This window comes from Equus przewalskii, chromosome 9 (genome assembly GCF_037783145.1).
Source record: "Equus przewalskii isolate Varuska chromosome 9, EquPr2, whole genome shotgun sequence".
Taxonomy (NCBI): domain Eukaryota; kingdom Metazoa; phylum Chordata; class Mammalia; order Perissodactyla; family Equidae; genus Equus; species Equus przewalskii.
The window spans coordinates 17,990,231-18,018,166 of record NC_091839.1 but is presented as its reverse complement, the minus strand read 5'-3'; the positions used below and the strand labels follow the sequence as shown (position 1 = coordinate 18,018,166).

Genomic DNA, 27,936 nt, shown 5'->3' with positions numbered 1-27,936 from the left:
CCTGGCTGGCTCCACCCAGCACCTGAGCTCCGTCAACTCCAAGAAATGAGGGGGTCCACAGGCTGCGAGTGGTTAAATAATTAATAAGATTACCAACAGCGTGTTAATTACAAATAATGAGAGAGGAGCTAGAGGTGGACAATCCTCCAAATGGGGAGCCAGGATCCATCCGCAGCCCCAGGGCCCAGGGGTCCGGCCACCCGGGCGGGGCAGCTCCGTAATAAATAATGGAGTTGTGGGCAGGGGGTCAGGGCTGTTCCTGCTTCTTCTTGACAGAAATCCGCTTCTTCCTTGCCGCCAGCATCTCATAGAAGGGGTCCACGCTCACAGCTGCCCTGTGGAGGGGAGGGGGTCCCAGGGTGAGGACCAAGGAGTCGGGGCCCCAGCCCTCCCCACCTGGGGCTCCGGAGCCCAGGCTCACTGGATGGACTTGATCCACTCGTCCTTCTCCTCCTGCGTGGGGGCCGAGATGCGGTAGACCATGTGGTTCCCTTCCACCACCCGGCCGTCCGCCTCCGTCTTGCAGGCTTTGATGAGCTGCCCCTTGTTGTTGGGGATGTAGAGCTCGAAGCAGTTCTGCGGGGACGTGGGAGAGGACGGACGCAGGTAAGAGGCAGCCTGGGGCCAGAGGAGCCGTCGCCGCGGCAGGAGGGGTAGAGAGGGGGCCTTACTGGTTTCCGGGGGTCGTCCACCTCTCGGATGCTCAGATTCTCCAGGGGGATGATTCCTCGGGGCTCCTTGTCCTGAAAGAACAAGTTGGACAAGACTCAGTCACCACTAGTCTCCTCCTCCCTCAGACCCGGGAGTCCATCCCTCAGCCCCTCCTCCCTCAGACCCGGGAGTCCGGGCCCCAGCCCCTCCTCCCTCAGACCCGGGAGTCCGGGCCCCAGCCCCTCCTCCCTCAGACCCGGGAGTCCGGGCCCCAGCCCCTCCTCCCTCAGACCCGGGAGTCCATCCCTCAGCCCCTCCTCCCTCAGACCCTGGAGTCCAGGCCCTTAGCCCCTCCTCCCTCAGACCCAGGAGTCCATCCCCCAGCCCCTCCTCCCTCAGACCCAGGAGTCCATCCCCCAGCCCCTCCTCCCTCAGACCCAGGAGTCCAGGCCCCAGCCCCTCCTCCCTCAGACCGGGAAGTCCAGGCCCCCAGCCCCTCCTCCCTCAGACCCAGGGGTCCCGGCCCCCAGCTCCTCCTCCCTCAGGCCCAGGGGTCCGGGCCCCAGCCCCTCCTCCCATGGCCCCAGAGCACAGCCCGGCTCCACCCTCACCGTCGTGTACTCAAAATAGTAGAGGCAGTTGTCTGTGAGGATAAACCAGCGCCGCTTCCACGTCTTCACCCGGCCCCCTGAAAGGGAAGGGGTGGGAGGGGGCCTGGGCTCAACAGGGGGACAGGGCCTCTGGGAGGGCGGGGAGGGGAGTGAGGCAGAGCAGCGCAGGGAAGGCGGGGCTGCGGGGCCTGGGACAAAGCGACGCGTGGGAAGAGACAGACAAGCAGGGACAGGCGTGTTCGGGCCCACCCCCAGCATGGGGCTCTCTGCTTTCTAAGCCTGTCTGTCGGCCCAGCGCCCAGGAGTCCGGGCCCCCAGCCCCTCCTACGGGCTCCTGGGGGCAGCCCCTCCCCTCGTGTAGTGTCGGGGAGCGGGGACGGGGCCGTGTACCTACCTCCTGGGGCAGACAGCGAGAAAGCAGGCAGGACCAGGCGAGGAGAAGGGAAGGCAGAAGAATGGGGTGCCCCCAAGAGCCGCAGGAGACAGAAACAGGGTGGGTGAGGGGGGAGTGCGCAGGGGGCGGGAGGGAGAGACAGCAACAGCAGAGAGAAACACGCAGAGAGGAGAGGGAGGGAGAGAGAGGGAAGAAAACCAGTTACATCCACACGAGGGAGGAACAGCCAGACCCTCTCCCGCCCCGGGAGGCCGAGGACCCGAGCCCACGGAGGGCCACGAACACCTCCTTGCGTCAGTGCCCGGCTCCAGCCCACCCCCAAGGACAGGTCCTAGCCAGGAGGGCCCTCCACTGCCACAGTGGAGATGTCTCTCCCTGGAGCTCATCCCACAAGACAGAACCCCCAGTCCTTGGCCTGGGGTAGGCGTGGGGACTCATGTCAGCTCCAGTAGAAACTGGCTGTGTGACCTTAGGACCACCTCTTGCCCTCTCTGGACTCCAATCTGGAGATGCACTTGGGCCCACACCTTCCTGCTTCTGGGTTCCTTGTGGTCCCAGGAAGATTAAATAGTAACAGTAACAACGGCTTTTAGGAACCATCTTTGGGGATATAACCCCCAGCACAGACTTCCCTGCCTCTCTTCAGTGTTTTAAGGAAGAGCTGCCTTTTCTAATGGCCACAAAGCAAAGAGATCTGGTTTCAAGGCCACCTCTGCCCTGTGGCTGTTGGATGGTGACCGAGCCTGTTTCCTCACCCAGGAACTGGGAAGGACGCCTGCAGGTGGGAGTGGTCAGGAGGGGCCCTGGCTCCCAGTGAAGCTGGCCCTCCTGCTTTCCTCTCCTTCCTGCCCACTCCCTGCCAGGGGCGCCGCCTGGAGCTGAGGCAGGAATCCACCCGCCAGCGTGCTGGCTGCAGGGAGGGGTCCGCGTTGTTGACGGGCGCCAGGACACCTGTGCCCCAGGACACCTGTGCACCCGGCCGGCGACCTGCCTTGGCTGCTGGGGCCTTGGCCTCAGAGCACAGCTCACAGCGGGAGGGGAGAGGCGCCCTGGAGGGAGCAGACCCTCCATGGCCGGCGCTGGGCTGGAAGCTTCCCCGGGGCCCCGCGCTGCCTCCACGGTCTACACTGGACTGTAGCTCCTCACCCGACTGTCTCCCTGGAGCCACCCTTCGCCGCTTCGCCATCAAAAAGCCACAGCCGGCACTCCCGGGGGGCGTCTACTACCAGGTGCGGCTCACAGCCGGCGCCACTCAACCTCGGCTCCACATTGGAGGCCGCTGGGAGCTTTCAACGTGACGGCCGGCCCACCCGGCCCCCGAATCCTGACTTCACGGTCTGCGGCCGGGCCAGCGGGGCTCCAAAGCTCCCTGGGGCGTCCCGTGTGCAGCCAGGGCTGAGAGCCACTCAACCCTCAGATGACCCCTCGAAAGGGGCACCTGTGTAACCCCTGCTAACTCACCCTGCATTTGCTGGTGCCACGTGTCTCAAGGTGGACTGGCCCCACGTTGCCACGGCCAGCTGGGGACTCTTAGTCCTAAGCACAGAGCCGGGCATGAACCCCGTGCTCCCTCACCCCTTCTCTGCACCCACCAATGTTTACGGAGCCCCTCCTCAATGCCAGGCCCTGTGCCTGCACCCAGCACATGGGCCTGATCTTGTATCCAACCCCATTGTGCAGATGTGGAAAGTGGGGTTCAGAGGTCGAATCACTTGCCTAAGGTCACACAGCAGGTATGTGTGTAAGCCAAATCCGCAGCCTGGCCCCCTAACTTCTCCCAGCAGGGTCAGGAGGGGACGTACCCAGCTTAAGGAGCCAGCCCTCCCGGTCCGGGTTGAAGAAGGTGTGGGTCAGATCGTTCCCGTCATCCTCAGGAATCTTGAAGGGCTCATTCCGGATGCTGTCGTAGAGGTTCTGAGGGGCAAAGGCGCAGTCAGCAACTCCAGGCCCCGGGAACCCTCCTGGGGCTACATGGCATGGGAGGGCGGTGCTCCAGCAGCCACGGAGGCAATGAGACCACGGGTGGGACGGGTGGGACGGCCCCCAGAGGGAGGGCGGGTGGAGAAGGAAGGAGGCGGCTGGGGAGGAAAGGGAAGCGGAAGGCAGAAGAGTGGAGGGAGCCCCAGGGAGGAGAGAAAAAGAAGATGTAGAGAGAACAGACACAGTTGGAAGAGGCTGCTAGTTCTCAGAGAGAAGCAGACAGACAGGTGGAGAAAGAGACAGACCAACACCCAGAAAGAGTCAGAGGGCCAGAGTGACCACAAAGAGAAAGCCAGAGACAAAGGCAGAGGCAGCCAGAGAGAATGAAGGGAAAGCGACAGGATGGCGTCCGTGGGAGGGGCGGTGATCCCTGGCGGACGGCTCAGGCTCAGGCACAGGGGACCGGGGGAGGGTCTGTGGCAGGAAGAGGACAGGGCTGAGGGGCTGTGGGGAGGGGAGGGGGCCTGACCCTGAGTAGCTCCTCAGGCAGGTCCCCGCCCTCGTTGATGCCCCGGTTCATGGCCACAAAGCGCTCCAGGCCCGGCTTGTCCCGGACGTTGGGATTGTGAAGGCTGGTGTTCAGCATGATCACGGCGAAGGACAGCACGTAGCACGTGTCTGCACCGGACAGTCACGGGGTGATGACACAGGTATGTGGGCCCCCGGCCCTCCTTCCCAGGCCCCAGACCCCAGGCCCCCACCTGTGGACTGGAAAACCCCGGGGTTGCACAGGCAGTATCGCTGGGCGAAGGCTTCCATCATCCGGTCAATCTTCTGGGCCTCTCCAGGCAGGCGGAAGCTCCACAGAAACTGCCTGGGTTAGAGAGGGGCCAGGGTGGGTGCCAGGACTGGCAGAAGCCCCTCCTCGCTCTCCATGGGTGTGAGGAACTGGCAGTGAGAGCTCCAAACCTTGTGGCCTCAGTGGCTGTGTCAGGTATGGACACGTGATCCAATCTGACCAATGAGCACTGGCTGTGGGAGTTTTCATGGATTTATACAGAAATAGCCTCTTTCTTTCTGCTAACGTTACTAAACAGATCTGATGGTTGTTAGGAGCTTCTGTTATCATGTGGGAGGAGGGTCTGCAGAGAGCAATGCCAACACAGTGGCGAGCACAACCGATAGATAAAGTTGACCTTCTGACACCATTTGAACACCTGGATACAGCTATACCTGAAGCAGACACTACTGTGGACATTTGCATTGCACAAGACAATGAATCTACTAATTTTTGTTTCTGTTCCTTTTTTGAATAGAGGTCATCAATTGTAAAGAAAGCTCTGACAGATATGCTCCTGCCCTTCCAAGCCTGTCCTTCTCACCTGAGGGCCTGTACCAGATTGAGGTCGGTGAACTCATGCAGATCCACAAAGGCGTGGAGCACTGCCAGGTTCAGCTCTTCCCTGGGAGGAGAGGGACAAAGCCATGTCAGGAAAAAGTTTGGGGAGGTGGGAGTGGGAGTGGACCGGAGGCAAAGCCTTGGGGAGGCTGTGCCACCTCTTCTTCTGCACAGTGCTGCCTCCATAGGGGGTCAAGTTTTGATGTGGCCCCATCACTGGCCTGGCACGCAGGCAGGGATATCCAGAACACTCTCTGGGGAGGACCATCTGTAGGAGAACCCTGGCTTGGCTGGACCTTTGTACAGTTGGGAGACGCAGCGCAAGTGTGGTCTGCCTACTGTGACCTCTCTCACATTCCGCAGATGTCCAGAGAGGGCTCCCACTCCCTCAGATGCCCATGGACAGTCCCCACGCATCCCAGATGTCCACAAAACGGTCCCCACACACCCCAGATGCCCACAGACGATCCCCACACACCCCAGATGCCCACAGACGGTCCCCACACACCCCAGATGCCCACAGACGATCCCCACACACCCCAGATGCCCACAGACGGTCCCCACACACCCCAGATGCCCACAGACGGTCCCCACACACCCCAGATGCCCACAGACGGTCCCCACACACCCCAGATGCCCACAGACGGTCCCCACACACCCCAGATGCCCACAGACGGTCCCCACACACCCCAGATGCCCACAGATGGCCCCCACACACCCCAGATGCCCACAGTTGGTCCCCATATGCCTCAGATGTCCATAGATAATCCCCAGACATCTACAGATGGCCCCCACATCCCCAGATGTCCACAGATGGTCCCCAGACATCTGCAGATGTCCACACAGGTTCCTAGACATCTACAGACAGTCCCTACATCCCCAGTCTCCATGCACCCCAGATGTCCAGAGATGGTCCCCGTGCACCTCACATGTCCAGAAAGTTCCACACACCCTAGATGTGCACACAATCCCTAAGCACTTGACATTCACAGATGGTCCTGCGCACCTCAGACATCCAAACATTCTCCACGCACCCCAGACGCTCCCAGATGGTCCTCAGGTTTCCCAGACTTCACAGAGGGTCCCCATGCACTCCTATGTCCAGTCTCACAGCCTCTGAGATGGTCCCCACACCCCAGAGGTCCACAGGTGGTCCTCACGCTCCCAGATGTCCTTGGGGTCCCTGTGCTCCTGGATAGTGAGTGACGGTCCCCACACTTCCCAGCTGTCCACAGTTCCCATGCGCACCAGTTGTCTACACATGGCTCGCATGCTCCCATGACACGCAGATGTTCTCCACTGTCCCCAGACCTAAACGGAGGGTCCCCACATCTCCCAGATGTCCACAACGGTCCCCAGGAAGCTCACAGGCGGCCCAGGCTGCCCGAGGCCCCTGTGTCGGTGCCTTCTGGCAGAGTCCAGTGGGAAGGCCGGTCCCTCCAGGCCTCGCCTTGGGAGAGGAGCTGCGGTGTGAGGGCAGGAGCTGGGGGCGGGGCCGTGGGGAGAGGCCCAGAGAGCGGGCCGGGTCTCACCTCTCCCCGAGGTAGTCCCCGATGGCCGTCTTGTTCAGGCCCTCGCCCTTGTACAGGAAGCGGGCGATCTCCTCGGGGGTGTTCTGCAGAAGTTCGTTCTCCACCAAGAACTGGATCCCCTGGTAGGTGGGGGCCGGGTCTCAGTGCTGACAGCCAGGACGCCACTGCCCGCCACCTCCTCGGAAACCTCGGCAGCCCAAGCCACCCCCATCCTCGACCAAGCGGGGCCAGGTGTCATTTTCAGGCGTCTTATAGGTCCTTAAATACCACCCCTCCCACCTCATAGCCTTTGCTCCTACTGTTCCCGCTGCTTTGCCCGGTTAATTCCAGCACCAAGAGCAGGAGCAAGAGCTCGTTTGTTGAATGACTGAACAAACTACATTGCTTCGGGTAAGAAGAATAAGGTGAGAAACTACTAGCAGACAGCAGTCCATCAAGGGCTGTGAGCGCCAAGCCTCGGGCTGGACGGGGGCCTTCTCTGGCTCTCCCTATGCCATGAGGCCCTCCATTATAGCTCTCTCTTTTTAGACTGTGGTATCCATGTCTTGGGGCTCCCTGAGGGCAAGCTTGGGTCAAACTCTGAGTCCCCAGCATTGCCTAGCAAAGGGGCAGGCCCAAGGAAGCCTCAGGAAATGGGTGTAAAATGAATGACTGAATGCACAAACATCTTTCCTCCACCTGGTGAACACTGACTCATCCTTCGAACCTGATCTGAATGTCCCCTCCTCAGGGAAGCCCTCCCCAACTTCCACAGCCCCCAGCACCTCCCTCTGCCACGGCACTTGTGAACCCTCTGTCATTGTCCATGTTCCCTACTAGACTCAAGCTCCCCCTGGGACTCTAGGTGACACCAGAAGCGGGTCCAGAAATAGGAACAGAAAGGGGAAGAGGACCTCCCAGGCAGAGGACACAGCAGAGGCAAAGGTCAGGAGGCTGGAGCACTTGGCTAGTGTTCAGAGGACAAACGGACAGTCACCATCTGAACCCAGGGATCAGGACCAAGTCTGTCCACCTAATGGAGACCTTTAACCGTCACACTTCTGGAACCTGGAAGTGCCAGGAACCTGTCTGGATGTCTGCCCGGCTGATCCCAGCCCTGTGGCCCCAAGCACCTTTTTGGGGTCCATGTTGAACTTCTTCCTGCCCATTGCCATCTTCCGGTTCCGTTGCAAGGTCTTACTGCAGGGGCAGAGAACGGGAGACGGAAAGTCAATCCTGGGCATCCCCAGCCTGGCCTGGTCCCATGACCCCCAAGTCGCCTACCCCGGCCCTCACCTGCCCTCATTGGCCTCCAGACCCTCCACCTCGCTCATGGCTTCGCTGAGCTCCTCCCGCAGGCGCTGGATCTCCACCAGCAGCTCCTGCTTCCGCCGCCGGATGTTCTCCAGCTCCATCCGCTCCTCCGGCGTCAGGTCTGGGGGCTCTGGGGGCCGGGATCAGGGGTTGGAGGTCAGTTTTGGGGACTGGGAGCCTGGAATCCTGCCATCTGGGGGAGGCCACGGCTGGGGGAGGGGAGCAGGACTCCCAGGTTCAGGGGGAAGATGAGGATGAGGATGAGGGTCGGGCCTCCTATGTCTGCAGGAGGAAGGGGCTGGGGGCCTGGATTCCTCAGTCCAGGGGAGGAAGGGCTGGGATCTAGATTCTCCAGTCCTGGAGGAGGAGGGGGCTTGGGGTCCGGACTCCTGAGTCTAAGGGGGAAGGGGACCGAGAGCCTGAACTCTTAGGTCTGGGGAAAAGAAAGAGCTGGAAGCCTGAACTGCTGGGTCCATTACTTGGAGGGGGGCTGAGGCCTCGGTTTTCCGCCTCCATTGCTGGCGAGGCGGCCGGGGGCCGGGGTGTCCTGACTCCCGGGTCCATGGGCAGTAGCTACGGCAGGGGACGCGGATGAGGCAGGGGACGCGGATGACAGCCGGGAAGAGTTGGGGAAGGGGCGGGGTCTCTGCAGCACCCCCGTCCCCTGCCGCCCCCCTCCCCGCTCCCGGCAGGCCCTGGGCTCGCCCGGCCCCTCCAGCGGGAATGGTCCCGCCCCGGCCTCGCCTCCGCCGCTCCATCCCGCCCCCTCCCGCCGCCACCGGAAACAGGATCGGCCCAAACAATGGCCTGGAACGCCCCGCTCTCGGGCCCCGCCGGAAGCCCGGCCCGCGCCCCGCAAAGGCGAGGCCACCGGGGCCCGAAGGGCTCGCGCCCGCCCGCAGGGATGTTCTCGGAGGAACGTTCGGGACGGAACGCTCCGTCCGCGCCCCGCCGGCCCCGCCCCTCCCTGACCTACCATAGACACCGTCCTCCATGGCGGCTAGGAAGGCCCGCGGGGAGTCCGGGGCGGTCCCGCCGGTCGGGCCTGGATCCGCGCTGGCCCGCGGGCTCGGGTGAGCCCGCTCAAACGCCCCGGGAGCCACCGCCGCCTCCTCAGCGCCAGTCCTCAGCGCTGAAAAGACTCTCCCTTCGCCTCCCAACCGCCCCGCCAGTAGGGACCGCCCCTCGTTTTGACACCGTCCAATCCACGACGTGCCCTCTCGTCTGCTCCGCCCCCGACGCCGAAGGATAGTCCTCCAGGGCCAATAGGCGCACAAGGAGCATACGTAGCCATGTCCGGCCGGAGGTAGACGGTCTGGGGGGCCAATTGGAGCGCGGGAAGGGCGCCTGGCCCCGCCTCCGAAACAAAAGAAGGCACTTGGCTGGCTGGCCCGCCAATGAGAAGCCTCAGAAGGGAATTGCATGGGGGGGGCTTATGCGGCGCAGAGAGGACTGCGCCTGCGCAAGGGCTCTGGGCTCTAGGATACTAATTCAATAGAGCCCCGCCCCTAGCAAGGCGTTGCTGGGGGGCGGTACTTTGTTAATCTTGTTGCCAGGGGGCGGGACCACGACTGCCGGTTGTTTCGGTGAGCCACACCTCCTAGCGGGCCCAGCTGGCGTTTGACGGCAGCGGTTGCCAGGCAACCAGGAGCAGCTTTGGCTCACCTTTCTTCTGGCCTCCTTCCTCCCGGCACTGGCCTCTGCGATACTCAGACCCTTTTCCTACCCCGTCCTCTGACCCCATCCACCTTAGCCTCTTCAGAGTCAAAGCGTGGTGGAACAAAAGATTTATTCTTTCTCCCAAATGCTACGCTCTTTGGCATCTGTCATGGAGAACGGGACAATAGGGGAAAGCCGAATATAGAGAAAGCACAGGCTCCGCCTTCCTGGCGCCGTCTGCCTCTCAGGCTCCTCCCTCTCTCCCTAAAACTCCTCCCCTTACCCTAGCATCCCCCTAAGACAAACCGCCTTTTCCTCAGCACCCTCCCACCTCTGATTCCTTCCCCCTTCTCAGAGTTCTTTCCCTCCGCTCCGACTCGCCCCCCCTTACTCCCCCTCCTCTTATACTCTTGGCTCATCATAAAGTCCTCCCTCCTCTCGGAGTCCTCCTGCATCTCAGGCCGTCCCCCTCTCCAGCCTCTCATTCCCATTCCTTGCAGGCAAAGCGGCTGCAGAGGCCCGGCCGGCCGGGATGGAGACCCTGAGCTCCCCTGTCACGGGCGGGTCCCTAATTGGGTCTGAGGTGGTGCCTGGGCCTCGTCCTCATTCGCCGTCCCTGGGCTCGCAGGTGGGGACGGATTCGGGGCTGGGACCTGGTTAAGCTGACAGATTAGCCACGGAGCCTTCTAATCCCCTCACTGACCTTTATGAGTGGCCCAGGCGCTGCCCTCCCCGGTGGAAGCCCAGGCTGTGCCCGCCCCGCCCCCACTCCCCATCCTTCCAAACAGACTCCTTTTCCTGTCCTTTCACCCCCAACTTAACATCCTCCTCCACTCCTGTGGTTCCATTGCCTCTAGTCCCTACCCTAGACACCCTGAGCTGGGAGAGCGGCAGCTAATTAATCCCATCCGGTGATTACGTGGGGATTCTGAAGGATAAAGGGGGATGGGGAAGCCAGAAGGGGGGACCTAGCGTGACGCAGCACTTAGGCTGATGGGCAATGACAGTGCCTGCCCTTAGTCTTGGGACATGGGGATGGGACAATGCCCTCCTCCTGGCAGTGGCTCCTTCTGCGGCTGGCTCCCAGCCTCCTGGGCACTTAGGTAGATGGCAGCATGGCAGGGGCCAGGCCTGAGGACTGGTGCTCCAGAAACACTCACAGACACACCACCAGGGCTCCCAGTGATTTAACCCCTAAACACACTCCCCTGGCACTCAGAGCTACCGCCTCCATTCCCCTGGCCCCCAAGCTGGACCAGGGAGGCAGTGCTTCTTGCCCCCAGCCACAGCCCATACTACCCCTTGCCTGCCCTGTGATTCAGACACCCAGGTTCAGAGCTGGCCTCCAAGAGCACCTCCCATTCCAGTTGCCCATGGAAGGCTATGGTTTCCAGCACCAGGGAGATGTAGGAAATCCCAGGACCCTCACCCCCACCTCACCCTCAGTGAAGGGCAGAATCATCCTGGTGGAAAGGCCCTTGGAGATCTTTGAGTTCCAATGTCCCATTTTTACAGATGGGGAAACTGAGGCGAGGAGAGGGGAGTGATTTGCCCAAAGTCACACAGTAAAGTTGGGGCAGAGTTGGGATTTAGAGCAAAGCTTCCTGGATCCTTGTAAAGAACCCCGTTCCAATTAGCTCAAGCTCAATTTCTAACCCCTCTGTAGGAACCACGGGAAAAAATAGATAGATATCTGTATTTATATTATATATATATATATACAATACATGTAGGTATAACACCTTTAAGAAATAAACACACATCGCTAGGTGCAGGATTCCAGAGCACTGCAGACTCACCAGCCTTGGGCCTCTCCCTTTCCTTGCCCAATAAGTAGCCCTGTTACCCACACCTTCTAGGTCAGCCCAGAAATGCTGTCTCTCAAGTCCTGAGTCTACCTCAGAACTGCCAAGTTCTAGGAGCTGATTAGAACTTCCAGGCTTTGATAATGGACAACTCTGGACCCCTGGAGCCTTGATTCTTTGGCATTACAGAACCACAAAGAAGTCATCTAGAATCATCGAGATTCTCAAGTCCTTTGGGCAAACTGGAACCAGCAAATCTCAGACATATCTAGGATCATCACACCTTTCTTGACTCTGTGATCAATCTAGAGCCACAGAATCCTGATTCCTTTGGACATTCTAGAATGGCACTTAAAAAAAACCCCTGCGGATCATTTAGAAGCATTGATTATCCCGCTGCTCCGATGTCCTACAGCCAGTGGTCCGGAGTTACCCGGCATCAAGAACTCCTCATCTCTCACTTCAGTCCTTCTAGACCCACAGACTCACCATTGTTTTGTGCATTCTAGAAACATAACTCTAGTTTCTGGAGTATGTCAACTCTCTAGATCAAAGCTGTTCTAGAATGACCAGTCCTTGCCTCTGCATTCAATCTAGATTCACAGAATCTCAACTCTTGGGCTTTCTGGAACCACAAGGTCCTTTCTTGACTTGCAGTCAACATTCCTTGACATTGGTCAATCAAGATAGTCTTGAATTCTTCAGACATTCTTAAGGAGGGCCACCCAAGCAGGGCGTAACCTTCCCTCCTTAGGTGGTGTAGAAAAAATCATTTGCTACTTGGTTGGCTGAGTCTAGAAGCAACAGTCCCTTGAATCTCTGGTCAATCCAGACCTACAGACTCTTGATCTCTATTGCTGCTCAAGAACTGTCGACCTCCCGCCCCAGAGGCCGTCTATACCACTGATTCCCGACCTGCTCAATAACCTAAGCCAGCCACATAGAGGAATCTAGAACGTCCAGTTCTTGCCTCTTGGGTGGTCCAGAATTCTGGATCCCTCAGCTCTGGTGAGACTCAGGAATCGGGCTGACAAAGGGGTCTCAGGAGGGAGCATGGAACGCAGTGGAATTAAGGTCCAGTACGTCCGTGGTGGGTCCACTAAGCATAGCAGAACTTCACCAGCTAATGATTTACCCAGCAGGCCTGTCTGGTCTTGGGAAACACCTGCCGCCATCCCAGGAGAGGGCCTGATCTCTCCATCTTGCTACCTCTGGGAAGGGGGTACAAATAGGGAGACACCAGCTGATTTCATGGGGGCAGGGTCAGTGCCAGGGTTGGTGTGAGTACTCGGGGGCTGGCAGCTTCATCTTCTGCCTCCCCCTCGTCCCCCTCCTTGGCTTCCTCTTCCTCATCTTCCTCCTGGCAGCAGCTCAGAGCAAGTTCATTCTCATAACAAAATGCAGCCAGGGAGCCAGGGAAGCTAGACTTGGGGCTGTGGGAAGCCTGCTCTGCCCGTTCGTCTAGCTCCTTGGCGCTGCAGACGGGTGTCCCTGGGACCTCATAAGTGCGATGGAAGTGGCGATAGTCGACCTCGTACTGGGAGCCACGCTGGAAGAGGACTGGCTCAAAACGATGGCCCCAGAGCAGCTCACCAGGGAGGTAGGAAGAGCGACACTGTGTGGTCATCGCCGTGGCCTCAACCATGCCCTCGAGAATGACCACCAGCTCGAAGTCGGCCCGGGCCAGCTCGGCACGTCCTAGTTCATACAGAGGACTGGCAGAGTCGATCTCGTGCACGATGGTGATGGGAGACACGAGGAAGATGCGATCGGTGCCACCATCAAAGCCCACGTCCACATCCTGATGGTCCAGCGGTATGTACTCACCCTCCGGGGTCACTCGAGGCTGCAGTGAAAAGTGAGGGGCCAAAGATAGACAGCAGGGAGCACAGAGACGAACAGAGACAGGAGAGAAAGGAGTGATGCAGAGAAAGAGGAGGGGAGAGACCAGCAGGGGTTGGGGTGGGGTGAGAACATGGACCCAAAGAGAAGGGGACAGTGACCCAGAAAGAGAGGAGGACAGAGATACGGGACAGATAGGGAATAAAAAATGGCTTTCAATATATGGCCAGAGAAAGATAAACGAGGATGACACCCTGTATTCCACCACAGCCTCAGGCTAGGCCCTGCACTATCTACCGCCCCCTGACCCCAACTACAAGCCCCTCCATCCTGTGTGTATGTGTGTTTGTATGTGTGGGTGGGTCGGGATATGCAGTCCCTAGGCCACGTGTTGGCAGTTTCACCCCACCTACCCACTGGTTCCATTTCCTCCCCCCAGACCATGTCAGTGCCCCACAGACTTCTGGGAGACACAGTATCCCTCGTGGTCATGACTCCTGGTGTCTCCAACAGTCAAGCAGGAGACAGAAGTGGGCGGTGGGGGACCCAGTCTTTTGCAACTGTCTCAGGGGCCCCCAGATGCTGCTGGGAGTTGTAGTTCCCACCACTGTCCCTCCCTCTCACCCAGGTCCAACCTCAGCCCAGGGTTCTTAAGTGTCTTTACTGGGGCAAGGGCAGCTACTGCCCCAGAATTTGTTAGGGCAGTTTGACTACAATTCTAGAAACACTAAGTCCCCTTCTTCAGGGCGCTGGAGGGAGCCACAGGCCAATGGGAGTTGTAGTTGTTTTTTGTGGGTTTTTTTGCTGAGAAGCTAAAATTTGAATTTCCCAACCCCTGCCCTGTACTCCTCCGAGCAGGAGGCTGGTGGGAGAGACTGGGCCACTGACGCGGGGAATGAAGTCTCCCATAAATGCTGCAGGACCCCATGCCCAGGGGTGGGGAAGAATTGTGCTCCACAGCTCTGCAGGTGTGAGCTGCACCCCATCCTCGGGCCTACATCTCCCACAGCCCCAAAGGGGCCTGGACTCGAGTCATAGGCCATTCTCTGTACCATAGTGTTGGCTGAGAATTGTAAAACTGAGCCGTGGTTTACAGCACCCACAAAACTACATCATCTCCTCAGACCACCCAATCTGGACACGTTCCCTGCCCTCAGAGGCTTCTGGGAATTGTAGTTCGGAGCCTTCACAGGCCAGGAGTGTCCCTCTCGGGTCTAGATTTCCCACCATCACATAGAGGGCCCATCCTCAGGCCACAGGAAGCTCTTTATGTCTCAAGATGTGTTTCAAGTCTAGGCCTCCAGGAAGAACTAGAGAGGTCACGAATCCCTCTCTTTGGTTTACACCTCCTACAACTGGTCCGGGAACCATCCTCAGTCCCCGAGCTCGGCGATAGCGTCCCTGCCTAAGAGACTGCTGGGAACTGTAGTCCACGCACCCTCCAGGCCCCACGCACACTTCGCCCTCAGGCCTACATCTCCCACAATCCCCCAGGACTCCCGCCCGCCCGCCCGCCCGCCCTCCCCGGGCCGCGGCGCCCCGCACCTGCAGCAGCTGGGCCCGCACGTGGGCCTCGACGAGGTGGCTGCGGCGCAGGTTGCCCACGCGCCACATGAGGCAGAGGCGGCGGTCGCGCAGCGCCACGACGGCGTTCTCGCTGAAGACGAGCGTCTCGTTGCGCTTCTTGGGCTTGGCCATCTTGGCCATGACGGCGCCCACGACGAAGGCGTCGAGCACGCAGCCGGCGATGCACTGCAGCACCACGGCGGCCACGGCGGCCGGGCACTCCTCGGTGACGCTGCGCACGCCGTAGCCGATGGACGTCTGCGTCTCCAGCGCGAAGAGGAAGGCGGCCAGGAAGCTGGCCACCTGCGAGAAGCAGGGCGCGGGCGGCGGCGGCGCGGCCAGGTCGCCGTGCAGCGAGGCGATGAGCCAGAAGGCCAGGCCGAAGAGCAGCCAGGAGGCGAGGAAGGAGCAGGAGAAGAGCAGGCACATCCAGCGCCAGCGCACGTCCACGCACGTGGTGAACAGGTCGCTGAGATAGCGCGCGCCCTGGCCGCCCAGGTTCACGAAGCGCACGTTGCAGTGCCCGTCCTTCTTGACGAAGCGCCCGCGCCGCCGCCCCACCGCCGACGGCGCCCACCCGTTGTGGCACAGCCCCGGCCCGGCCTCTTCCTCATCGCCCGCCCTGCTCTCTCCCGACTCCAGGGCGCCGCTAAGGCGGCGCAGGGCCCTGGCCAGGCCCATTGGGTGGGGGCACCCCCTCCACTTGGCCTAGTGGGGGGCGGGCGCCCCGAACCTGCGGGGACAAGAAACGGGCAGCAACGTCAGGGGGGCCAAGAATGGTGGGCTTCTTGGACAGGCATGCTCCCTGGGCCTTAGCGGCCTCATCTGGCAAAGGGGGGAAAGGATACTCACCTTGACAGTCAAAACAGTACCCATCAATAGCCGTGTAATAATACTATAGGAGATATTGTATAGCAATAGCCACAAAACTACAGCCATAACAACAACAACAACAACATTATAGCAAGCGCCAGAATAATTAGGGCAGACATTTATATAGTGCCAGGCACTGTTTTGAGCACATTACATGAATTTACGTGTTTTAGCCTCAGAGCAGTATAGATATTATCACGCCCAGTGTACAAATGAGGAACCTGAGGCACGGAACGTTTGACTTGGCCAAGGTCACAGCTGAGTAAACTGGGATTTGAGTCCCAGCAAATGCAGTGTCTACTATGTGGTAACTGCTTCCCAGCATGGAGTCAGCATGGAGAGATGAGCCAGGCTCTGAGGTCACCTGTGGTTCAAAAACAGGCTCAGAAAGCACAAGCAACAAAAGGAAAAGAAGTGGGTAAATTGAACTTCATCAAAATTAAAAACGTTTGTGCTTCAAAGGACACCATCAAGAAAGTGAAAAGACAATCCACCGGCGGATGAAAATAGTTGTAAATCATATATCTGATGAAGAGTTTGTTTTTAAAAGCTATAAAGAGCCCTTACAACTCAATAATAAAAAGACAATCCAGGGGCTGGCCTGGTGGCATAGTGGTTAAGTTTACACGTTATGCTTCGGCCACCCAGGGTTGACAGGTTCAGATCCTGGGCATGGACCTACCCACTGCTCATCAAGCCATGCTGTGGCAGCATCCCACATACAAAACAGAGGAAGATTGGCACAGATGTTAGCTCAGGGCCAATCTCCCTCGCCAAAAATAAAAACAATAAAATAAAAAGACAACCCAATTCAAAAATGGGCAAAGGATCTGAATAGACATTTCTCCAAGAAAGATAGACCAATGGCCAATAAGCACATGAAAAGATGCCTGACATCATTAGCCATCAGGGAAACGCAAATCAAAACCATAAAGAGATACCAACTCATACCCACTAGGATGGCAATAACAAAAGGAAAAAAACCCCGAAAATAACAAGTGTTGACAAGGATATGGAGAAACTGGCACCCTCAAACACTACTGGCAGAATGTAAAGTTGTGCAGCTGGTGAGGAAAACAGTCCGGCAGTTCCTTAAATGGTTAAACGTAGGGTTACCATATGACCCAGCAATTCTACTCCTACCCAAGATAAATTAAAACAAGTGTCCACACAAACACTTGTACACAAATGTTTATAGCAGTGTCATTCACAACAGCCAAAAGATGGAAACAACCAAATATCCATCAACTGATGAAGGGATAAATAAAAGGTGGTGTATCCACACAAGAGAGTACTGCTAGCAACAAAAAGAAATTAAGCATGGATAGATGCTACAACATGGATGAACCTTAGAAACCTCATTCTAAGTGTGAGAAGCTGATCACAGAAGATCACATATTGAGTACTTTCATTTATAGGAAACGTCCAGAATGGGCAAATCTATAAATTGAGAAGGTAGACTAGTGGTGCTAGGACTGGGGAAATGGGGGGATTGGGGAGTGACAGCCAGAGAACATGGGACTTCTTTTTGGGGTGATGAAAATGTTCTAAAATTGATTGTAGTTGCACAACTCTGTGGATATGCTAAATAACGTGCAACCGTACACTTTAATATGTGAATTGTATGGTATGTGAATTGTATTTCAATGAAACCATTACAAAAAACAAAAACCAACCCAGGCTCAGCCCTGCCCCTCCGATCTCGGGCAAGTCTTTCTGAGCCATGGTTTCCTCGACTGTACAATGGGGAAATGGGACTCCTTCGAGGGCAGGAAGTGCTTTCTAGTCATATAGACCCACAACCCAGTCCTGGCTCAGCTGTTGACCCACTACGTGCCCTGAGACCACTGGCTTCCTTTTCTGGAGCCTCAGTTTGCTCATCTGTGGAATGAGGATAGAAAACCCCACCTTGAAAGGAAGAGGGATCCAGAAGAAAGACGTTGGGTTTTTGAATCAGGCAGCTCTAGGGCGAATCGTGGCCTGGCCACTGACTAGCTCTATGACTGGTGGGAAGTCTCAGCCGTTCCTGAGCCTCAGTTCCCTCATCTGTGGAATGGAGGGAACCTCGACAGGGTGGAGGAAAGATGGAGGGAAAAGCTGGGCATGGACCTACAGGCTTCATCGTGTGCCAGCAGCTGCAGGGTTACCATCTAGCGTGGTGGTGGAGGGACTTCCAGGACCTGTCCGGGCTAGGGGTGAAGTGTTTTGCCTATCACTTCCATCAGTGTTTACCAAGTACCTATGTACTCGGTGCCCCCTGTGCCAGGCCCTGGGGATCCTCATGGGATTCTTGGTAGGGCTGGGGGCACTCAATCTGAGGAGAGGGTGTTCAGTCAACGTGAAGTTCAACACCAGTGGGCGCCCTCCCCTGCCCCCAGCTCTGCACCTGCTGTCTCTGACCACCCGGACAGGTCTGCCACGTGGGGGGCTATTACACCCCTCTGCAGAGGCAAAGCTGTGGCTCAGGTCAGAGTGGCCTGGGCCTGGCTGTGTCCAGCGCCCATGATGTGCCCCAACCTTGACTCTTTTCTCACCCTCACAACCCTGGGCGTTAGAGATCGTTTTTCTGCAAAGGGGAAACTGAGGCTCATCGCTGAAGGGGGCAGGTTTGAGGTCAGAATCCAGGCTCCAACTTCTACCTTTGTAGGCCTCACACAGACCCCTCCCCTCGCCGCACCAGGCTGGGCCTCCTCACACCCACTCACCAGTCTGTAATCACAGCTCTGGGAGGTGGGACTTTGCTTTTTTAAAAAGCAAACTGAGGCACGGGGCCCATCCCTTGTCTCAAGTCCCTCAGCCGGACGTGGCAGACCCTGGGCCCCACTCCGGGCTTCTCGGTGCCCGAGCCTGAGCGACGAACCACGGACGACCTTATCAAGTGCCCTCCTCCTGCCTCCTGAGCACCTCCGAGCTCCAGAGCCTCCTAACGAGCTCACCAGATGCCCATGGCCACCCCCGGACTCCACCAGACCCCACCACTCACCTCGCCTGTTCAGGATGCTGGGAGGTCAAGATCATCGTCCCGTTTCACAGGTTGGGGAACAGGCTCAGAGACCTGGCCAGACCCACGCGGTGCCGGGGGTGGGGTGCCGGTCTGGTCCTGAGCCTTCCCAAACCAGGACTCTCCTCCTAAATCCTTGAGTCCCACCCTCAGCCCTGTGAGGCGGATGAGACCGTGTCCATTTCACAAGGCCGACTGGGGTCTTCACCTCCAGGGGGCCCTGTCTTGTGTCCAAGTGGCCCAGCTCACAGGGGTGGACGCACTGGGCTCAGGGCACCCCCTCCCCCGCAAAGGCAGGACAGGAGGGAAAAGTATCCGGAGCCTGAAGTCCTCCCCCTTCCTCCCCCTGACCTGCGAGAGCAGCTTAATGTTTCCATATAAAGGAGACCCGTGGCTTAAGGTGCATCGACTTCATGTCAAAGTCACTGTCTAATCTGGGCCAAGAAGCCCCGCCCCTGGGCACCAACCTCCCTCCCCGCCCCCCTCACCGAAGAAGCACTTTCACTTCCCCACACCCTGGGTGTCCCCCTCCCCCAACTACTGATGGGGTCTGGGCAGCAGGGTGGAGGGCAGGGACTGAGGGGAGGGGGCGTGGGGCAGAGACTGGAGACAGACAAGGGTGCAGAGGCTCTGAGTGGGAAGGAAGAGAAGGGTGCTGAGAGAGAGGGCCCAGGAAAGAGGGAAGGACAGAGATGGGGGTGGAGATCCCGAGAGAGACGGACAGGGGCCCAGAGGGGGATGAAGACCCAGGGAGAGGGGTACAGAGACCCAGAGAGAGGGGGACAGGGACGCAGAGGGGGACAAAGACGCAGAGACCCAGGGAGAGGGGGACAGAGACCCAGAGAGAGGGGGACAGGGACCCAGAGAGAGGGGGACAGAGACCCAGAGAGAGGGGGACAGGGACCCAGGGAGAGGGGACAGGGACCCAGAGAGAAGGGGACAGAGACCCAGAGAGAAGGGGACAGGGACCCAGGGAGAGGGGGGGACAGGGACCCAGAGAGAGAGGGGACAGGGACCCAGAGAGAGGGGGGACAGGGACCCAGAAAGAGGGGGACAGAGACCCAGAGAGAGGGGACAGAGACCCAGAGAGAGGGGGACAGAGACCCAGAGAGAGGGGGACAGAGACCCAGAGAGAGAGGGGCACAGGGACCCAGGGAGAGGGGGGGACAGGGACCCAGAGAGAGAGGGGACAGGGACCCAGAGAGAGGGGGGACAGGGACCCAGAGAGAGAGGGGACAGGGACCCAGAGAGAGGGGGACAGGGACCCAGAGAGAGGGGGACAGAGACCCAGAGAGAGGGGGACAGGGACCCAGGGAGAGGGGACAGGGACCCAGAGAGAGGGGGACAGAGACCCAGAGAGAAGGGGACAGGGACCCAGGGAGAGGGGGGGACAGGGACCCAGAGAGAGAGGGGACAGGGACCCAGAGAGAGGGGGGACAGGGACCCAGAGAGAGGGGGACAGGGACCCAGAGAGAGGGGGACAGAGACCCAGGGAGAGGGGGACAGGGACCCAGGGAGAGGGGACAGGGACCCAGGGAGAGGGGGACAGAGACCCAGAGAGAAGGGGACAGGGACCCAGGGAGAGGGGGGGACAGGGACCCAGAGAGAGAGGGGACAGGGACCCAGAGAGAGGGGCACAGGGACCCAGAGAGAGGGGGACAGAGACCCAGAGAGAGGGGGACAGGGACCCAGAGAGAGGGGACAGAGACCTGGAGGGGGGGACAGGGACCCAGAGAGAGGGGGACAGGGACCCAGAGAGAGGGGGACAGAGACCTGGAGGGGGGGACAGGGACCCAGAGAGAGAGGGGCACAGGGACCCAGAGAGAGGGGGGACAGGGACCCAGAGAGAAGGGGACAGAGACCTGGAGGGGGGGACAGGGACCCAGAGAGAGGGGGACAGAGACCCAGAGAGAGGGGGGACAGGGACCCAGAGAGGGGAACAGAGACCCAGAGAGAGGGGGGACAGGGACCCAGAGAGAGGGGGACAGGGACCCAGAGAGAGAGGGGCACAGGGACCCAGAGAGAGAGGGGTACAGGGACCCAGAGAGGGGGACAGAGACCCAGAGAGAGAGGGGGACAGGGACCCAGAGAGGGGGACAGAGACCCAGAGAGAGGGGGACAGAGACCCAGAGAGAGGGGGACAGAAAAGAGACAGGCCGACTACAATCAATCGGGAAAGAAGTGGAGATCCTGTCTTAGGAAATGGAACGATGGGGAGACGGAGTTGGGAAGACAGAGATGGGGCAAGAAAGAGAGGCTCGGATGAGAGGGAGGATGAGGGGGACAGAAAATGGAGAGGATTCAGAGACAGAGGCACTGGGCTGGAATCTGTCTCTGAGGACGGGGGACCTTGGGGCAGAGACAGCGGGACAGAGACAGCGGAGCAGAGAGGATGGGGAGGCAGGCTGGCTCCCAGGCCCAGGAGCGCTGCCCGGGCCCTCCATGGAGGCGCGTACCTGGTGGGGCGGCCCACCCCCATGTCCTCCACCGGGGGCTCCTCTGCTTGGCCGAGGGGAGGCCTCTGTGAGTACTGAGGGGCTGCGGTCGGTCCTCGGCCCCAGGGGCCCTGTGCCGGGCGTCCGACCTCTGTGTCCACAGGAGGATCAGAGGCCTGGCCTGAGGGGGGGCAGGGGGTGGGGCCAGCTCAGAGCCGCAGAGGGGGAGCCAGGGAGGACGGCCAGGCAGGGCGGCTGGGCCACAGCCCAAGCAGGCTGGAGAGGAGCCGGTGGCAGAGAGACACAGAAGGGGGAGGGGGCCAGGACACACGGGAAGATGGGGGGACAGATGAGGGAACAAAGAAATGGTCAGGATGAAGCGGGCAGCGAGGGGAGGACAGAGACATGGGGGGCTCCCTGGTTCCCCGGGAGACGAAGCCTTAAAAAAGTTGGGGGACACAGGGGAGATGCCCCTGAGACCCGCAGTGAGTTCCAGATGGAAGAGAATTTGGGGAAGGCAGAGCGGCTAGTGGACTGAGGGCTGGAATGCCTGCGGCAAGGACTCCCAGGGGCCTCTCCCGGCCCAGAGGCCTGGGCGCAGATTCCCGCCTCCTCGCCCGTTCCTTTACAGGGAAGTGGCCAGGACGAGTCGCACACACAGCAGGCCTCATTCTGGTCCTTTATTGCCTCTCAGGAGCCCGACTTTCCTCCCCACACAGCGCCTGCTTTGCTGCAGAGAGAAGGCCCCGTGCAGCCCCTCACTGGCAAGTCCTGGCCAGCCCGGTTGGCAGGAAGACAAAGGGCAAAACCAAATTCACCTGGGGGAACCTGCCACTCACATTTAGCCCAGCCACTGTAAAGTACTTGAGTTCCCTGGGGAAGACCAGCGTCCAAAACTGGGTCCTGGGGCAGAGAGGTCAAAGGGTCAAGGCAGGTGGCACAGCTGACAGAATGACCACAGCAACACGGGCCAACCAGGCCCAGCTGGGAAACAGGCCAGCGGAGTCCTGTGACAGGTGGGGGCGTCACTGGGCTAAACCAAGTCCTTGGGTGGGAGGGGTCCCTGGAGTCAAGGCAGTGGTTTTACAGGGCCCTGGGTCAAAGCAAGTCACTGGACCAAACCAAGCAGTTTGAGAGTCACGGGTCAAGCTATGTCCTTTGGTAACAGGGGTCAGTGGACCAAATCAAGTCCTTTCAAAGAATAGGAAGTCCAACAGAATCCATCACAGCGGCCAATGGGCTGAACTAAGCCCTTCTTCTGGAGTGGGGCTGGTCAACAGATCTGAATGATTCCCCTGCGGGGGAACCAACCTCATCCTCAGTTCCCAAGCGCAAGGCCAGCCCAGACGCCGCGGGACACCTCAGACGCTGATGGTGCGGAAGACGGTGAAGCCCGACAGGGCGGTGCTGACCAGGACCCCGGGGCACTGCGGGTGCCAGTGCAGCTCCTTCAGGTCTGTCTCGCCCTGGTGCACGAACAGCAGCTGCTGGGGGAGGTCCACCAGCGCGGGGTCGGTCTCCGCGTCGCCCGCCTCAGGGTCCCGCTCCACCGCCAGGTCCCACTGTGTGATCTGGTTGTCTGCCCCTGAGGCTGCGAAGACCCCACTGTCCTGAGGGTGCCACTCGACGGAGGTCACGGGGGCCACGTGCTGCTTGAAGGTGGCCACAGGGGAGCCAGACTACGGGAAGATGGGAGTCAGGGATCTGAGCACCTCAGCTTGACTCCTGGGGCGACCCAGGAAGAGCCCCGCACTCCTCTCCAGCCTTAGGGTAAAGGTGTACCATCCCAGGGGCTCCTGGGAATTGTGGTTTCACTAGCAAAGAACTGCCCCCCCCCCCCCCCAGCTCCAGGTCACAAAATCTCCACCCCTACTCCTCCCTGGGTGTGCCTCAGTTTCCCTTCCTATAAAAGGGAGGGGGTGGTTCCTACGTGTTCTCCCCTTTGATTCTCTGAAGGCCTTGGACGGGGCGGAAGCACAGCCCACAGGCTCCAGAGTCAGCCACGTAAAGAACAAAAAGACTCTGACTACAGCCAAGCAGCCGCTGGGGGCTGGAGTCTCTCTAATTTGGAGAAGTGGCTCCAGGGTTCCAATGGTCAGTCGGCTTGGCCATGTGACCTGGCCATCCACCTGCCTTGGGGGCTGGAATCCATTTCTAGAAGTCTCCCCAGGGCTGATTCTATAGAACCCAGTACTTTGGAGGGAAAAAAGAGATGACAACACCATGGTGCTAGGATGCCGTGGAGCTACAGGAAATGATGGCTTTGTCCAGAGGGATGCCAGAAGCTGCAAGTTCTCCCCAGAGCCCCTCTCAGCTCTACAAAGTTAACTCTTCGCTGGTCGGTAATGTCATATCTGCTTCTGTCCTTTCTGTGCCTCAGTTTCCTCTCCTGCAACGAGTGAACTGGGCTCTGATTCTCAGGTGATTCTATAAAACCCACCAGAAGAAAAACTACAACTCCCTGAAGCCCTTGAGCCCCTGGGCAGCACAGCCAGCTGCACGGCTCCGCCAGGGGCAGATGGGAGTTGTAGTCTCTGCTGCCACCCAGCCTCTTCTGTCTCTCGTCAACGCTCCAGCTGGTAGAGTGAGCGACCCTCGACCAGCCACAAGCCTCCCTCTTGCTGAGGCTGTTTCCTCACCTGCACCCCGAGGGGGCTGGACCCCAATTTGAAGGGCCTTCCTGGCTCTGGTGTATAAAACCATTTCTAAGGAGGGAAACCCCCCAATCCTAGAGGCTGGGAGAGTACCTTGAACTGCCGCAGGTCCCAGACTTTGAGGGCCCCGTCATCCCCGCCACTGAGCAGGAAGGGCTCCCGGCGGCTCCAGCTGATGACGTTGACATCCCCATCGTGGGCGGTGGCGGTGGTGAGCATGCAGGCCTTGCTGGGGGCTGCCCGGATGTCCCAGATGCGAATGGAGGCGTCAGCTGAGCAGGAGGCGAAGACCTGGACAAGGAGGATTCTGAGTGACACCCCAGACCCCAGCGTCCCAGAGATCGGGGACTAGTGGTGGGCGACCCTCTCTTTTAGTGTCCCCCTCACCAGGACCTGCTCCCAGCCCCCTCCTACCCCAAGACCCAGGAATCCAGGCCCCCAGCCCTCCCTCACCGTGTCCTCAGTCGGGGACCATTGCAGGTCTTCCACGGAGCGTGCGTGGCCCACAAATGGCCGCTGGTCCACGTGCCAGGAGCCACCGTCCGTAGGCGTCCAGAGATGGATGTTCTTTTGACAGTCACCAGTCAGCAGGCGCCCTGGGGAAGGGAGTCAGGAAACTACCTGGTCCCAGCTGGCCACGGCTCACTCCCCTCCCTGGAGTCTTAACACCCAGCCCTGCTGGGGACCCTGTTCCCTCCCACCCCTCAGGACCAATCCCACCTCAGGCACTTACCGGGCACACGAGAGGACCAGTCGAGTGCAAAGCCCTCGCCCATGTGGCCAGCAAAGGCGAAGATGGGCTTCACTCGGGCCTGCTCGTCCCGGAGGAAGGTCGCCATGGCCTGGGGGTCATCCACCACCTGCAGAAGCCGCCGCAGCGCAAACACCTCCACCTGGCCCTTCTCTGACCACACCCCAGCCACCGGCTCCTCGCCCAGCCATGATACCTGCAGCGGGGACGGGGCAGAGGGGTAAGGGGGGAGGGACAGGAGGCTCAGGGTGGTGACCACAGCTCCTAGCATCCGAGAACCAGAACCGCAGTTCTCCAGATCCCCCCGGCTGGGACTACAACTCCCAGAAACCTTTGTGGGAAAGGAATCCCAGCCTATGAGACCACCTTGGGACCTGTGACAGCTCCCCACGCTGCAGGAGATGTAGTGTTGGGGGGAGGTCAAAACTGCTTCCAGACTCCTGGGAATCATGGCTATAATTCCCACCAGCCCTCAGGAGTGTGTCCAAACCCTCGGTCTCTAACCCTCCAAATGGTGGAGGGTCACAGGCCTCAGTCCTCAGATCTCTTTGCCTCTGCGTGGACCCCGTTCAGCCTCAGGGCTTCCAGGAGCCTCTAGCCCTGGCCTCTCTCCTGAACCCCAGACTTATATGGCACCGACCACACAAACTTCAGGAGACCAAAGGCAGGCTCCTGATCGCTGACTGCAACCTCCTCCTCCCAGGTGTTCCCCACCCCAGCCCCAAAATGCAGGACTCATTCTCAATTCGTCTCTTCTTCCTCGCCCCCACCGCCTACGCTGGCTGCACTGAAAACACGCCACTTCCAACCCTTCTCATTCCCTCTGTGGTCGTCACTCATGCTACTGCTGATGTCATCCTTCCCCTGAATTACCATATCCCCCTCCTCCCAGGACTCTGTCCTTCTGCCCTTGCCTCCTTGCAGACTATTCTCAATACAGCAGCCACCGGGATCCCTCAAAAACACACGGCAGCTCCCATCCAACTTCGGCTCTGAGGCCTCCCATGGCTCCCAATTTCTCCAAGTAAAAGCCAAGTCATTCCAGTGGCCCTAAACAATCTGTCTTCTCTGTGCCCACTCGCCAAATCTCATCATTTTTTCCCTCTTCCATTCTGCTCCAGATGCACTGGTCTCCCCAGTTTCCCTCAAAACTCCTCAAACATGCAAAATGCACCCCAGGGCATTTGCACTTGTGTTTCCCTTGCCATCCTGTCCCACAGATATCCTTAGCTCGCTCCCTGACTTGCCGTGGGCCTCTGTTCAAATGGCACCTTACCAGTGAACACTTCCCTGACCACATATTTAAAATAGCAACCCCACCCAGGAACTCCCTAACTCCTTTACTTTGCTTTATTTTCCTCCGCAACATTTAGCACCTTTGAACTTACTACACATTAACTTAGTTTCTTCTTGTTCCTTTCCCCACCAGCATGTAAGTTTCATGAAGCCACAGACCCTTTGCTCACTGTTAAATCCCCGGGGTCTAGAACAGTACCTGAAACATGGCAATACTTTAATGGAAACACACAACAAGAACTTTGGGCCAAGCGCTGCTCTAAATTCATATATCATCTCATTTAAACCGCACATCAACCTGATCAGAAGGCGCTATGACCCTGAAGCATGTAAGAAACCCCTCAGCCCAGAACCGTTTCTAAGCAGTAACAGAAAACAGACATCTCACCCTACAAACAGGTGCTGTTTCTAGGCATCTCAAATAACTCCATTTCACTTACTGAAATAACTATGCTATTTCATTTTATCCTTCTATCAGGCCCATCAGTAAGTTCTATGACCCTCACTCTATTATAGAAGAGGAAAGTACATAAACGTACTCCATAGCACCTAGTACATAGTAACCGTTATTATAATTGCTAAGATGCTTATAAACTAATATACGAAACTACGTGCCAACTGCTTTTCTAAAACCTGAAGGGCATGGTCATGAAGCAGGCTCTTGGACTGTTATTTACCCTAACTCGGTTGATGCCACCATAGTGGGGCACCATAGCCAACTCGAGCTGAGGCTTCCGGTCTTCTTCATCCTCTTCATCTTCCTCGTCCTCCTCTTCGTCACTGCCCTCTGATGGCGGGGGCTTCGTCCCATGCAGATTGTGCATTCGGAGCATCATCAGCCTGGGGGGAGGCGTGGTGTGAGTGAGGCACTGCATGCCAGGATCCTTGGGGAGGAGGGAGGCTGGGAACCCCAACTTCTGGGCCTGAGGGGGGCAAAACCTGGAAGCCCCACCTCCTGGATCCTGGGGAAGGGGGAGCTGGAGGCTCAGACTCCTGGGTCTTGACGCAGGAAGAGGCTGGGAACTTGGGGTCCCGGTCCTGGGAAAGCCTCTGGTCTCACTAACCTGTTGCTCTGGGCGCTCTCCGCCTGGGTCCCAGCACACAGGTAAAGGCTGAGAGGAAGCTCCGTCCGATTGTCTCCCAGATGATCCCGGACTATGTCGAAGCTGAGACAGGGGGCGCCTGGGGATGAAAGGAGGGGTGGGAAAGTTAGGACGGGACGGAGGACTCTCAGCCCCTTTGAGTGTGATGTCACCCCTCTTAGACCCCAGTCTTCCCTTTCAGAGCGTCTCAAAATCAAAAGCTCAGGACCAGAGCCCCACAGGACGCAAGATTCTAGTCCCCTCCTTCCTCCGGACCCAGAGGTCCGGCTGCCCAGCCCTACCAGTCTGCGCTCGGTGGTACAGCACGTAGGCCTCCTCGTCCATGACCAGCTCCTCTCCTTCGCGTAGCGGCGGTCCCCTGCCGGGCAGGTAGACTTGGGCCCCGCCCTGGGACCCTGAGTCGCCGGACTCGGCTTCCATGGGCTCCCCGGTTTCACACGTGCGCCGCCGACCCCTGCGCGCGGCCATCTTCGAACTCTCTCACCGCCGGCGCGCGGTAATAGCGTCACTTCCGGTTTGCGCTTTCCGCCTTCTGAGAGCCGCCCTGCAGGGCAGTTACCTTGGAAACCTCCTTGTTCACCAATTAGAGTGGGCGATGGGGACACGGTGAAGGAGAACTAAGGTAACGGCATGCTGGCTTAGTCGCCGAGGCTGTAGATACCGAGTCGCTCCACCCGCTGCCTGACTTTGGGGCGCTCTTCCGCAGAGCAGTGGCAAGGCCTCCTGGGAGTTGTAGTTCTGCAGGAGGCCTGTATTCCCATCCACTAGAGGAGTTCGGAACCCTGACTCCATCTTCCACCTTTGACTCCCAGTGCTTTCTTTCCACTTAATTAACTATTCATATATGCAAATAAGAGCTCTTACTGGCAAAGAAACTGGGCTTCTGCTCCCTGGGGACCCATAAGGTCGGTTTCTTCTCCTCTCCTTGTTATGATGGCTTTAATTTACTTCAAAGTGCTTTAGTGTAGACAGGATGATATTACAAGTAAGTTAGACGGTTGAATCTACTCTCTAGGGGCCGTCAATTGCCTAACCAGGCGTTCACATTGCAGCTATGGTCAGCGAACGCTTAATCAGAAAGTCCACCCTCTGGAGGCAGCTATTACAAGTGCTGCGGCTCTCTTTATCGCCCATCAGCACCAGAGGTTTGT

General features: G+C 58.7%; 3 protein-coding genes and 1 long non-coding RNA gene across 5 annotated transcripts; 1 reads left to right on the top strand and 3 right to left on the bottom strand.

Annotated features, from left to right (window-relative positions):
- Nucleotides 1–63: 63 nt before the first annotated feature.
- On the bottom strand, nt 64–8,910 carry CYTH2 (cytohesin 2). 2 transcript variants are annotated; one of them, XM_070558091.1, is made up of 12 exons: nt 8,777–8,910; nt 7,783–7,930; nt 7,620–7,686; nt 6,508–6,626; nt 4,959–5,039; nt 4,338–4,450; nt 4,106–4,254; nt 3,459–3,570; nt 1,263–1,339; nt 672–743; nt 422–576; nt 64–335 (listed from the first exon to the last, which is right to left on the bottom strand). In XM_070558091.1, exons 1-12 carry the CDS (start codon nt 8,793–8,795, stop codon nt 248–250), a joined length of 1,200 nt encoding a protein of 399 aa, XP_070414192.1. In that variant the 5' UTR covers nt 8,796–8,910; the 3' UTR covers nt 64–247. The 2 variants fall into 2 exon arrangements, with proteins under 2 accessions (XP_070414192.1, XP_070414194.1); XM_070558093.1 differs by lacking the exon at nt 8,777–8,910 and adding an exon at nt 8,280–8,419.
- A 2,227-nt stretch (nt 8,911–11,137) lies between these two features.
- KCNJ14 (potassium inwardly rectifying channel subfamily J member 14) lies at nt 11,138–15,353 on the bottom strand. The gene is made up of 2 exons (XM_070558095.1): nt 14,652–15,353; nt 11,138–13,110 (listed from the first exon to the last, which is right to left on the bottom strand). Exons 1-2 carry the CDS (start codon nt 15,351–15,353, stop codon nt 12,514–12,516), a joined length of 1,299 nt encoding a protein of 432 aa, XP_070414196.1. The 3' UTR covers nt 11,138–12,513.
- Nucleotides 12,960–17,220, top strand: LOC139073529 (uncharacterized). The gene is made up of 2 exons (XR_011522357.1): nt 12,960–13,079; nt 13,965–17,220. It is a non-coding gene; the product is annotated as an uncharacterized lncRNA (long non-coding RNA).
- A 4,426-nt stretch (nt 17,221–21,646) lies between these two features.
- Nucleotides 21,647–27,489, bottom strand: GRWD1 (glutamate rich WD repeat containing 1). The gene is made up of 7 exons (XM_008508188.2): nt 27,067–27,489; nt 26,747–26,864; nt 26,360–26,522; nt 24,369–24,582; nt 24,089–24,231; nt 23,729–23,926; nt 21,647–22,660 (listed from the first exon to the last, which is right to left on the bottom strand). Exons 1-7 carry the CDS (start codon nt 27,251–27,253, stop codon nt 22,343–22,345), a joined length of 1,341 nt encoding a protein of 446 aa, XP_008506410.2. The 5' UTR covers nt 27,254–27,489; the 3' UTR covers nt 21,647–22,342.
- Between the last annotated feature and the right edge of the window lie 447 nt (nt 27,490–27,936).

Excerpts from the sequence above, each read along its gene's own strand:
- GRWD1 (XM_008508188.2), bottom strand. The coding sequence starts at position 27,253 with ATGGCCGCGCGCAGGGGTCGGCGGCGCACGTGTGAAACCGGGGAGCCC. Across the intron at positions 24,583-26,359 it reads GTGGCATCAACCGAGTTAGG|GTATCATGGCTGGGCGAGGA; the intron begins GTAAATAACAGT and ends TCCCCGCTGCAG. Across the intron at positions 23,927-24,088 it reads GGTCCCCGACTGAGGACACG|GTCTTCGCCTCCTGCTCAGC; the intron begins GTGAGGGAGGGC and ends CTCCTTGTCCAG.
- CYTH2 (XM_070558093.1), bottom strand. The coding sequence starts at position 8,364 with ATGGACCCGGGAGTCAGGACACCCCGGCCCCCGGCCGCCTCGCCAGCA. Across the intron at positions 5,040-6,507 it reads GGGGACTACCTCGGGGAGAG|GGAAGAGCTGAACCTGGCAG; the intron begins GTGAGACCCGGC and ends CTCTCCTCCCAG. Across the intron at positions 4,451-4,958 it reads AATCTGGTACAGGCCCTCAG|GCAGTTTCTGTGGAGCTTCC; the intron begins GTGAGAAGGACA and ends TCTCTAACCCAG.
- KCNJ14 (XM_070558095.1), bottom strand. The coding sequence starts at position 15,353 with ATGGGCCTGGCCAGGGCCCTGCGCCGCCTTAGCGGCGCCCTGGAGTCG. Across the intron at positions 13,111-14,651 it reads TGCGGGCCCAGCTGCTGCAG|CCTCGAGTGACCCCGGAGGG; the intron begins GTGCGGGGCGCC and ends TTTTCACTGCAG.